General features: G+C 42.2%; 1 protein-coding gene across 1 annotated transcript in view; it reads left to right on the forward strand.

Moving 5' to 3' along the window:
• The window catches only part of ATP6V0E1 (ATPase H+ transporting V0 subunit e1), a 30,014-nt gene extending 18,293 nt beyond the window's left edge, over positions 1-11,721 (forward strand). The window contains 2 exon segments of the mRNA NM_001034050.2: positions 3,785-3,914; positions 11,235-11,721. Of these exon segments, the coding sequence (NP_001029222.1) occupies positions 3,785-3,878 (94 nt within the window). The 3' untranslated portion in view covers positions 3,879-3,914; positions 11,235-11,721.
• Positions 11,722-12,903: the final 1,182 nt, after the last annotated feature.

Consider the following 12,903-nt stretch of genomic DNA (forward strand, 5'->3'; position numbering starts at 1 on the left):
GAAGAATTCTAATGACCAAGAGTTGAGCTCATGATCAGTGGCCAGGAGTGTTTGTAGATGAATACCCTATTCCTCTCTCTTCCAAAAGCAGGCTCCCACCACTCTTGGTTTCTCTCTCATAAGCTCCTGAACCCCGGGGTGGGGGTGGGGGCGGGGCCCCTCGACCGAGATTCCTTTTGGCACCCTTCGGGCCGACATTGGAGCGTGGCATTCATAAAGAATTGTGGGATAAAAGAGGAACTCTAAGCTGCCCGATGTGTTTCGTCTGTAATGCCCCATGGAAGCAACCCAGTATCATGGGACTCAAGTCCTGAGTTCCCTTTCCAGCTCTTTCCCTGTTCGCCATGGGAGTATTAAGCTCCCTAGGACATAGTTTCTTTATTGTTAAAATGAGGGAGGTGAACTTGACCTCTGGTCCATTCCAGCGCCACTGTTGTCTGAAAGATGTTACTGCTGTCGCTTCCCCGGTAGTTTGAATAAGCTCAGAAGGTTAGTTATTAGGCTGGACTTCAGGTTGTGGAGACATGTGGTACAGTTTGGGCAAATATGAAGAGTACATTTAGTTCTCTTTTCTTGGACACATGAAGTAATAGATTCATTGGAATATGAGCTCTTTCTCCACCCACTTCCATCAATTCAGAGTGGGGTTTTTGTTGTTGTTGTTTTTTTTTTTTAAATCCTTCGAGTTCTCCACTGTGTTTATGAGCTTGAAAGAAAAATCTGAAGTCAGGCAGTAACCAGAAGGGCAGGCACAGAACTCAGCTGGTTACAAGGGAGAAAAATTCCACCACGAAATTTCAAATGAACTGACCTGGGCTGTTTCCCAAGGAATTTTCTTGAACTTTGGTTTGTTGTGGTGGTGATTGTTTTAAGTAAGCTGTTTTGCTTGACTTGAAACATTAAAAATAGTCTGTAAAATTAAATTCAAAAAAGTTTCTGAATACTGATCTGAGCAAGCAGAGGGGACTTCATTCTTGCTTCTGGATATTTCTTTTTCACCTCAGGTACCAAAGGCTCAGTGGTGGACCTCACCAATAGATAGCAGATGGATTCTGTTTCCTTAACTCCCAGACAGTTTAGATTTAGCTAAACTGATGCCTTCTGAACTGCTGTCAGGTAAAGTATTTCAGAAGGTAACTTTTGTAGTAGGAACATTCATCCCGACCTGATGATGAGTTCAGGAGCTGCTACCACTTAATTAGTATCAACCACAGGCGAATGTCTCATCTCTCTCTTCTCAGTTTCCTTAACCATGTTGTGGGAAAATTAAAGGTCATTTGTGAAGTAGAACATGATTTTTTTCTTTAAAGCTCTCTGGCTGTTTATAACATTCAGTCAGAATCAAGAGGCATTGCTGTCCTTCATCGTACAAAGTGCTGGGAGATGGTTGTTTTTATTAAGTATTATACATTTTTGGTAAAGAGAAGAGACAGAGGCGAGGCTCTAACATGTTTTTATTTAGCATTTCTAAGCATTGGCCAGTATTTCAGTCTGAAAGGACGGACACTGTTTGTACTGCTTCCATTGCCTGCTGGGATCGGGAAAGCCCTGGGTCTGTGTGGAATTTTCCATGACTGTCAGCTCCGCGTCGTTCGTGCTCTCTGTGGCCACAGCTCTCCAGTGTGTCTGCCTTTGTGCCCTCCTCTCTCTTTTTCTCAGAGAGATGGTAAACCTCAGCTACAAGGCCGCATGTTTTGTTTGTGTCAAATACTGGAGTTCTAAGGACAGATGAGAGAATCTCCTCTGAATTAACTTTTTGTTTATAAAGTGAGTCAGCTTGAGGTAGCTCTCTTGGCCCAGTGTCCTCAGGTGTCACATTTCCTGTCACAGAACCGCTTTCTGTTGGGGTAGGGTTGGGAGGGCTGGTACCTTCTTTCTTTCTGTAGGTAAAGCTGCTAGAGCTGGTGTGTGTAGACTCTTCAGCAGTCTGATGGTCAGGGATCAGCATCAGCTTATTGATCCTTTGATTGGGAGAGTTCTAAAAATTACAGCAAATGGAAGAAAAGAGATCTAACCAGACTGTGGCCTGGTTGCGTTTGGCTACTTCCTCTCTTCTAGGGGAATTTAAAGTCCTAAAATAGCAGAAAGAGACTACTGTAGCAGGTTATCTACTTTCCTTAGAAAGCAATTCCTAGGATCCCATGCAGACAGGACAGTGATGTCAGATTAGGATGCTGAAATCCATCCTCTAGGATCTGTAGCAGATAGAGTCTGGGCTTGGGTACCAGACACCCTCCCCGTAAATGAGAGCAATTTATTTCTAATTTAAACAAAAACTCATGTATTTTGAAAAGGAATTAAAGGCACTGTGTGTTCTGCTTCATTCTGGGCTCCCCTGTAGCAGTACCTTCCTGGAAAGGCCTTCCTGCGCACCCCATCACAGGAGTACTGCCTCCATCATTCTCTACTCCTTCGCCTCACCATATTTCCTTCCTGATGCTGTATTCTGTAAGCTTTGCGAGGGCGGTGCCATTTCATTTTCTTCTTGTGTGTGCTGAGGCCACCGTAAATATTTATTTAATGAAGTAAACCATGGAATGGTTTGAATGGCCAGACGTTAGCCTGCTCTCTTTCTGTTGAGTCGTATGAGTTCTTTATATATTTTCAATATTAGCCCCTTATCAGATGTATGATTTACTCTTTATTTTTGTTCTTTGCTTTGGTCTGAGTTCAGTGATTTTCACATTTCACTGGGTATGTGGGTTCCTGTATCAGATAGAAGAGCACTTATTCAGAACTTTGTGAATGGTAGAAGAAAACTTTAAAGTTGGTTTGGGGCTATGTGTTGTTTTTCACTTCTAACCCTGAAGTAAGGACGTAACACCATCATACGTCCTCCGTAATCGAGTCTGATACAGGGGAATACCTTATTACTTCAGATCTGAAGTAAGCAAGGGCAGTTAGAAGCCCATTTGGTTCAGCTCCACTGGGGCCCCACAGATATGTAACACATTTTAGTGGTGATGATAATGAGAAAAGGGGTGCTCAAGTGGCACATTGGAATTGGGAGATGGTGGGCTGAGGTTTAACCCTGGCTGTACCAGTAAAAATGGGTGTGTTGTACTTCCCTGACAGTCCAATGGTTAAGAAGCGCCTGCCAATGCAGGGGACACAGGTTCGATCCCTGGTTTGGGCAGATCCCACATGCCACGGGGCCGCTAAGCCCGTGAGCTGCAACCACTGAAGCCCTTGTGCCTGCGAGCACAAGTCGAGAAGCCACTGCGATGAGAGGCCTGTGCGCCACAACTGGAGAGCAATCTCCACTCACAGCAGCGAAGATCCAGGGCAGTCAGTAAATAAATAGATAAAAGATTTTTAAAGTATGGGTGTGTCATATTGGTTGTGGGTCTTAGCATTTGGAGAATGGATAAAGTAAACTGATTTTTCCTGAACCCAGAAGTTATGATTTTGACAAACTGAGATTAGGCAAAAACACTCTTGAATGACAGTGTCATATGAATTCAGGAGATCTTGAATACTTGGAAAGGGAATTAAGAATATGAGTGAAAAGATCAGAGGCATGCTATGATGAAGCTTCATTGGTGTGTCAATAATGTATCAAAATGAAGACAGGATTTGGTCTGTGAAGCCTTTTTTTTTTTTAATAAGGTATTCTCCCATTAAACATGATGTGTTTTATGAACTTTAAATGTATTGAAAATATGGTCTGAACAGAATAGATTTAAATTCTACCAAAGCACTCTCCTCGTCCTAACTTATAATGGTCCTATTCCAGCATGACTTCACCACTTTTTGTTGTGCTTCCTTCCCCGTTATTTTTTAGTTGGCTGATTGCAATTCTGGCCCAACTCAACCCTCTCTTTGGACCACAGTTGAAAAATGAAACCATCTGGTACCTCAAGTATCATTGGCCTTGAGGAAGAAGACCTGCTCACTGGTACTCAGTCATTGAGGTGACTATGCCCTTGACCTTTTCCCATCAGTGTTGTCAGTCGGTCAGCTAGAGTCTGCCTGGACTTTTCCTTCTTTTAACACTTGGCAAGGGCAGGCTGCTCAGAAAGCAAACACAACTGAATAGCAGAAATAGAACTTAGGCCATTCACTCTACCAAAGGATTTATCCACAAGATTTTTAAAAATTGTATTCTTACCCAGAATATTTTTGAATTACTTTTGCATGTGGTCTTTCGGGCACAGATCAAGAACATGACTATTTATACTTGGTATTTCGAGATTCAGCAACTTGAAGTGGCAGACAGATTTTAGATGAAGGGTATCTGTGAATGCTTTGGCAGAGAGAGACAGATACGTTTTGAAAATTGGTCTTAAAATTGCAGGTTTCCTGAGCATCAGAGAAGTGAGGAGTGGTGTAGTGGAAAGATTTATTCACTGGCCAAGAGTCAGAAAACTTCTCATGTCATTTGTTCCTCTATCTCCATTTTGTTAAATGGAGGTTAGTGCTAAATGCTTCCCTAGATTCAGGTTCAGCTTTTTTGGCAAGCATACTTAAATGGTTCTGTGAACTTCATATTGCCTTATATCAGGAGGCACACAGTGCTTGGCTCTCTGGTCTTTGCCAAGGTGCTGGATTCTGATCCCTCCAGGTGAAGAGGTCTCTGTCAACCTTTATCCAGTGATTTTTATCCATTGATGATCTTAGCCTGCATTGCAGTAGAAATTGCAAAATGGAAATTTTTTACTTCTTTTATTACTCACATATTTGATTAGGTGAAAGATTTCTGTGGAAACAAACTTTTCTTCATCGACTAGGGTTATTTAGTAACCTTGACATATAGATCAGATAAGAAAAGCAGGATATATATTTAATTTTTTCTTTTAATTTTCAGAGTAAGATATTGGTGCCCAAGTTACTTCCAGGGAGTCCAATGGGGTTTTCTATTCTTTGCTTTTCAGTTGTAATCAGTACACATTTATCACCCTGTTTAGGTTCAGCTCTGTCTTGGGCCCCACGGGCACCTGTCTGGACCAGCGTCCGTGTCCTCGCGCTGTTAGTCTTTGGTAGTTCTGCTTCTGGCAACATCAAGGTGTCCTAGACCTCTCTTCTGTGTTTCTTCACCTGGAATCAGCTTTCCCTCCAGTTGCTTTCTAAATTTCTGACTGAAAGGATCCCTGGTTCATGAGTCAGTCCTCAAGCTTAGTTGACCCTTTTCTCCCCCTAGTGGAAGCAGTATTTTAAAACCATCTGATTGCTGGGTGCATTCATTTCTGGTAGGGTGGGTTGTTACTTCTAAGTCTTTACCATGGACAAAGCCAGAAAGTACACATTTTTATTAAAAAAAAAAAAAATCACACGTTTATGTCGGTATTTCTAATTCACGTGTAACAGTACAGGGTTTTTATTTGACTTCTTTGGTTTTATACTTGAATTTCATTCACATATGCTGAAAATCTTGGTTCCTGAAGACTAGCTTACTGACTTTGATTATCCAGATGTTATAGGATATATAGGATTATCCTGTGTTTTATAGGACATATTAAACTATATATTATAGGGTAATCAAAGTGGTAATTAAGTAATATAAAGTATTTTAAAAATAACACCAATATATCTACTAATTATAAGGTTATCAAATGCAGTGTAGAATTTCTTTGCTGCTTTGTTTGAAAAACAAAATACTATTTTCTGAGGTTACTTGAAATAATTAGTTCATCTGGTGGTTATCATTTTGATATACAATTAGATTTAAATGATTTATTTTGTGTTCGGTTTATAGTAATTTTTTCTTTTTTATTTGCTACTTTTTTGGGAATATGTAGAACATTTCCAGAGTCAAAATTATAAATAAGATACATTCGTAGAAGTCTCTATCCTTGCAGTATTTCATTGTGCAGAGATAGCACATACATATGTATATGTCGGCATGCATGTCCATCCTCCCTTGACATACACAGGTGTTACAGGGGAGATGTCATATTACATTTGCTATTCTGTACCTTGCTGTCTTCACTGAAAAATATATCCCAGAGATGGCTCCTCCTATCCATGTATAGAGATCTTCCTCCATTCTTTGTATAGGCATTAATACCCCTTTGGATTATTTCCAGTCTTTTTGTTATTATTGATGATAAAGCCACAGTGCCATCCTGCATGTATTTCGTATTTTTGTGTTTTTACCAGTAATCTTTGGATTAGAGTCCTTGAAAATAGAATCTCTGAGTTAAAGGTATAAATTCTTCCTCTAGATCTTACTACATTCCCTTCTGTTGGGACTGTACTATTTTTACATTCCCACCAACAGTGTGTGAGAGTGCCCATTTCCTCATAGCTTGAATTTTTGGCATTCTGATAGGTAGGCAACTTTTTTTTTCTTAAAGTTTTGTCTGCCCAAAGGGGTTTTAATTCCCTTTTAATTAGATTTTCTTTTAATCTGATTCGTATGTGAGAGTGTGTGTGTGTGTAACTGCCTTTTTTGTTTTTTCCATCAAGTTGTATTTTCTGTCCTTCCTCTTAGCTATACTGACTATGAGGATATTGATTGGGTTTAAAGCTGAGAACCTCAGGCCTCAGAGTGGGATCTCGTTCTAGTGGAGACAGTCACTTACCTTCCTTTGAGCCTCATTTCCACCTTTTACCATAAGTAAATTGGGCCCTTCTACCCTGAATCATACTGTGTGGGGGGATCTGTTTCATTTGCCCATTCTTTTCATTTTCACATGTTTGTAACCCGGTGGATGAATTCCTAACACTTATACTCTGGTTCACAGCACAGACTAAGACCGCTTGAAACCCTTAGGTTACAGTTTGTTCCTTTGAAAGCAGAATGCCAGGAAACAGAGCTCGCCAGGCAGCCGTGGCCATGAGCGTCAGGTCGTGCTGATCCCACGTCTAAGGGAGTGATTGTGATAGCACCACAGCTCTAGGCATTTGGAATTATCACATCAGGAGATCTGATCTCTGCCTAACATTGGAGCAAACAAAACCCTTAAGATAGAACCTCACTTTTCTCTGGTAAAATTCAAAGAATGAGCTAAATAAAACCCTTTTAGAACTTTGAAGACATCTGGGATGATAAAAGAGTGCAGAAACCAGATTTAGACTTGTCCTCACCTGGTAAGGAAAAGTATTCAGTTCTGCACGTGACTCTTAAGAGGCCAGATTTGGACAGTAGGAGGTGTAAGCCAGGCATGGTATTCAGTGAGAAAAATGAGGAACAGTTATGGAAGCTATGGAATACTTTTATACAGATGAAATTGCGTTGATCTCAGACAGGACACTTACAGCTAGCCAGTCCTTTGTTACTTTAAACACTTTAATTGCCGTAGTTTGCTTTGATATGTTGATAGACTGAGCTATACCACATTATGTTTATTGGCTGGAAATTTTACCCAGTACTTCGAAGAACAATCCTCAGTCCATCTCTGCCCCCTGCCAGTCGAGGCTCTGCCTCTAGAGCCTCGATCCATGAGATACTTATGGGAACTATCACATCAAGTTTGCTATGTTTCCAATGTCCTATTTTCCTACAAAACTGTGGTGTTGGAGAAGACGTTTGAGAGTCCCTTGGACAGCAAGGAGATCAAACCAGTCCACCCTAAAGGAAATCAACCCTGAGTACTCACTGGAAGAACTGATGATGAAGCTGAAGCTCCAATACTTTGGCCACCTGATGCGAAAAGCTGACTTGACTCACTGGAAAAGATCCTGATGCTGAGAAAGACTAAAGGCAGGATGTGAAGAGGGCAACAGAGGATGAGATGGTTGGATGGCATCACCGACTCAATGGACATAAGTTTGAGCAAGCTCTGGGAGATGGTGAGGGACAGGGAAGCCTGACGTGTCCATGGGGTCACAGAGTCAGGCATGACTTATGACTGAACAGCATTTTCCTGCAGCTTTGGGGATGTGATACTTGTGTAGAGTCTACTCAGAGTGGCTTCAGACCACTGTTCTATAAGTTAGTTAGTTAACTACATCATGGTAATAGATTTAGATGAGTCTATATAGTTTACCACAGTCCTAAAAGGGCAGGCATTCTATTTTATTACAAAGTCTGGACCAGAGAGGAACAGAGTATTGGTTATTAGGCCTCTGCCCTGAGGGAGCTGCTTTCTTATACATTCCAAAAATATTTGCATGTCACGAGATGGATAGCACTGTGATCCACCATGAGTGGGGATTTCAGAAGAATCTGTGGGCTCTAAAGGGGTTTGCGATCTATTGAGAGGTTGGAATTAAGCCATACTTGTGAGAAGTTTAAATAGTTCAAGGTGCTTTATGGTTAAGCCTGTCATAGTCTTCCCTGTCACTTAGGGTCAGAACCCATTCGATGGCTTCTTTCTCCTTTCTCTCCGTTGAATCCATTTGAGCCTGTTTTACCACTTGTCTGCCTGTCTATTCATTGTTTCTCTTTCTGGGACCCTAATTTCTGAACTGATCCCTGCAACTCTGAATTACTGCAGTGGCTACCTCTGTACTCGGGGTATCTACTAACCACTACCTTGTTTATCTTCCTGATACAGCACTTCCTGGAACACATCACTGCTTGCCCCAGAAACTCAGTAGTTCTGTATGAGCTACCGTAGGGCTTTTTTGTAGATCATGAGGTCTCTGATTCTAATGGGTACATGCTGTTTGGAATGCTGTATGTTACGTGTTGTAAGCACAACTTGTCAGGGTCACGAAGGTCCCATGCACCACAGAAGATAAGAATGACTGATCTGCAGATTCTGTCTCATTTTCTCACTCAGCGGTTGAGGCCTGCCACATCTGCCCTCAAACCACCTTCGCAGCCTCTCTTTTCACAACTTTCCTCAGTGACCTGCTGGTTCTAGCCACACTGTTTTTGTTTTCTCAAGCTAATTAGCTTTCCTTAGCTTTTCTTGCCTCTTACTATGCCCTTCACTAATTCAGAAGGCAAGTTAGTAAACACGCGACTCGGTGAGCATTGTCCTGGTGTCTGGTCCCCACTCACCCGTTCTCTTCGTTCTTTCTGATGTTTTCTCTTTGAATGTCCAGCTTGCAGATCCCTGCACTGTGTTTCCTGGCCACAGTGGCTTCACGGTGCTCTCTTCTGTCCTAAGAGTATTTGGCTCTGGAGGTTTTGCCATCCGTTCAGTGCATTGCCTGGAATTGTGAGGCACTCATGCCTTTAGTTTGATTAAATCCCTCTTGTAGTCAATCTCCTACAATAAATATATGCATTACACATTACAGTAAAGAAGGAATTATTTTGTGAATTTATCCGAAATGAAAAATTAAGGATAAAAATGATATCTATTCTTTGTTTAAAAAAATATATCCACTCCTTCTTCTCTGAGCAAATTTCTTGGTTCTAGCCTTAATATTTTTCTGTTGTTTTCATTCTCAATCTTAGCTGAAAGTAGCCTTGTGATTCCTTTATTTTACAAAATGAGAACATGGACCCTTTGGTCGAGTTCCCCAAAATGGCTATTTCATATCAGAGAGACGATTAGAATATATGCTTCTTTAATTCACTCCAAAATCAGACCACAAGTCTGTGCCACTGGACATAATGCTCACTCACATTGATCTTAAACTGGTATCACTGAGCTTGAGGGAAAATCATCCCCTCTCTCTACGTGGTTTTTCAGAAGTGAAGACTCGTTTTCCTCTTTTGTGGTTGTTCATTTGCCCAGAAGGCTCTAAACAATGAGGAAGTTTCACAGTATGCTCTTCATAGAAATTAACACACACGCACAATCTGATTTCACTACTTCAAATATTCTCAAGAAAAATTAATAATCTGCCTGAAACTCAGATCTATGAAGAGGGCTGTTCCGCTGGCTTAAGTAGGAGAAGAGAAAATGATATCAGTTCAGAGGAAAGTTTTTCTGAAGGGCTTCCCTCATGACTCAGCGGTAAATCCACCTGCCCACTGCAGGAGATGTCGGTTCGATCCCTGGATCAGCAAGATCCCCTGGAGGAGGAAATGGCAACCCACTCCAGTATTCTTGTCTGGGAAGTCACATGGACAAAGGAGCCTGGCTGCTACAGTTCATGGGTTTGCAGAGTTGGACACTACTGGGTGGCCGAGCACGCACCCAAGGTTTTATGAAGCCGAGGAAGAAACTGGTAGCTCTGGCCATTACCCTACCTGGCCTGCTCTGGTGTTTTCCTTAATACATGGTAAAAAAAAAGCCCTCTAATGACATCTTCAGTTAACTGTCTCCAGTGTCCTGCCCTGGCGGGCCCCCAGCAGTCTAGTGCTTCCCACCATCCAGGAAAACTGGCCCACCCGGTTTGCTCCAGGAGGACTTAGCAGCAGTCTCCTGTCTGCTTCCAGGCACCTTGGCCCCGGGGCCTTGGGAAACCTATCATTTAATCACCCTGCACTGTGGATTCTCTTGGATGTGCCACTGGTTTGGAAAATCTCAAGAGTCCATCTGGTCTACCTATGGGTTTTTCAGCCTTCAATCTTTGTCAGATTTGCCTGCCACAACCACACCTCATCTGAATTTTAACTAGCCCTTCACTCCACCTGCACCTAAATAAACCTCTTGTTTTAGGTTTATCTAAATAAACAGCTTGTTTTCCCACTAACTCAGTGCTTGTGTGGAAATTACCTCTTAAAGACACTATTTGTTTAATTTTCTTTTCCTTTTTTTTTAATTTCAAAAGTAAGCATATGTGACTTTATAAAACATCAAATCAGCTTTACATGAAGGAGTTCATGAGACCACTGTGTGAAGATACCTATTTTAAATGCTTGCTAGCTCTGCAAAGGTGGTGTTGCAGCTTTAAACTTGTAGAAAAGTTCTCCTTTGTCACCTACACTTGGGGTGGCAAGAATGGTGAGCCATCTCGAGTACCAAGCAGCCTGCTGTTGAGGAGTTTGACATAGGGAAAGCCTGCCCGCCTGTGGGAGCCTGGCTTCCTTGTTGGAGGAAAAGTGCATATACAGGTTCTTGAAGGCCAAGTGAACTTGTCAGACCCCAGTGCGATTGGTTTCAGTCCCCTCCACTCTTCCTGCTTTCCGTAACACTGTCAACCAGGACTTGGGCTCCTCGGTTTAGCGTTGTCCTTGGTAGCTGGACTTCTTGTCACAGTCCTGCCGGAACCTTGCGTTTTAACTAAGCCCACTTTCATTCAGACATTTATGGAGCACCTGTATATAGGGTTGGCCAAAAAGTCTGTTTGGATTTTTCCACACCATCTTACAGAAAAACACGAACAGACCTTTTGGCCAATACAATATTTGAAATGATTAGCCTGGTTGACTTTCTTGGTGTTACCCTTTTGCTCTCCTGAGGATGGTGGAAAGGCCCAGTTACTGGAATGGTTTTGTTTTGCAGGTCACGGAGAGAACTCCTCTAGATGTAAAATCACCTCAGTACCCAGACCACCTCCTTGACGTGCCCACTGTGGCCACCAGCTGCCTTAAACGTTCACCCACATTTGAGTGCCTTTTTCTACAATGCTGTGTTTTTTCCTGTCACCTTTTTTACACTTTGAATGATGTGCCTCTTTGAGCTAAACTGTGCTGCCTCTGTAAAATCTTTATGTACTCTTCCGAGATGGAAAGTGCTGGTCTTCTGAGAAATACTGTTACTCTCTCCTTGGAACCGAAGGATTGGAAGATGGCTCCTGCCTGCTCACAACACGAGAATCAGCGGAGTGTTTAAAAAACTGTTACATGACAATAAGTCTCCAGTGGGGCAGTCAGTAGGAGAACACGTTTTCCAGGGAAAATCTGACCCACAGAATTATACCAAAGTATTTTCGGGTTGAATTTCTTATTTCTGCCATCTGTTGGAATAAATTATTTTTCTGCTTTCTGTGGAAACCTGGTTTTTGTGTTTGTTAAATAAGCTCATTTCTATCTCTAGATAAGGCCTTTCTGAAAAGTGATTTTGTACTTCCAATTTAGCTTGGATGGATCAACCTGGTTGTGTAGTTTGAGATGACTGAGGAATCTGGTAAGTACATTTCTAACCATCCAATAAACATCTCAGTGCTTGCTGTAGCCACTGGAGGAGTCAAAGAAGTGGATATTGGGTCCCTGCAAATTCAAGAGCTGGAAGGCTACTGGGAGGTAAGGTTGGTCTACATAGAACTAGAGATCAAGGCCGCGTTTCACCACTGTCCATAAACACGTAGTCGAGATGCTGAGCAGGTAGAGGGGCAGTACCAGCCACAGGGACAAACCAGAACCAGCAGCTCCTTGTACCATTCCCTGTCGGAAATGGGACGGAACAGTCACGTGGTTAAGGAGCCTGGGACGGGGACAGCGTTGTGTATTTTAGCAGTGGGCATCTCAATACTTCAGTAACTTGGGGACTATATTAGATTTAAGAAATTAAAAATGAAAATGGATCTAAATTTTCACCGACTCATGGCTCTTTGACAGCCAGCCAAGAATGGATTTCCTGTTTTGCAGTTTGTACTTTTCTTTTCCTCCAAAACTATCTGAACTCATTGCTTTGCTATTCTTATGACCAAAGAGAGTTTCAAGTTGATGTGACCCTCCTGCTTTCATTTCTTTCTTTTCCTTCTTTTCTTTCGTTTTGAACAGTTTTCCCTAAGAGGCAACTCCATCCTTTACATTTGCAGCAAACAGGCTTCTTTAGGTAATTTCATGGCATCCAGAAAACACTGAAGATTTGATGTCGAAGGACCATAGTAATACCTGCTACCCCGTCATTTTATTATAAATAAGGAATCTCAGCCCAGACAAGGAGGGTTGCCTGCCTGGTTTAAGGGAGCCGGTCAGCGGCAGACAAAGGAGGAGATGCGTGTTTTCTCATTTCCACTCTAGAGCACTGTTTCCTTGCTCCCGGCCTCTCTCATTGCTCCACTGGCCAGGAGCCGACTCTGGGGCTTGGGTGGGAGGGAAGAATTCTGCCTTTGTGGATGACCAAGCTGTCTCCCATCAGAGCAACTTATTTGACCCTTCATTGTTATTTGTCATCTAAGAAAGCAATGCTGGTGGTTACTGTGGGTACATAAAAGGATGCCACAGTC

This window comes from Bos taurus, chromosome 20, assembly GCF_002263795.3.
Source record: "Bos taurus isolate L1 Dominette 01449 registration number 42190680 breed Hereford chromosome 20, ARS-UCD2.0, whole genome shotgun sequence".
Lineage (NCBI taxonomy): Eukaryota > Metazoa > Chordata > Mammalia > Artiodactyla > Bovidae > Bos > Bos taurus.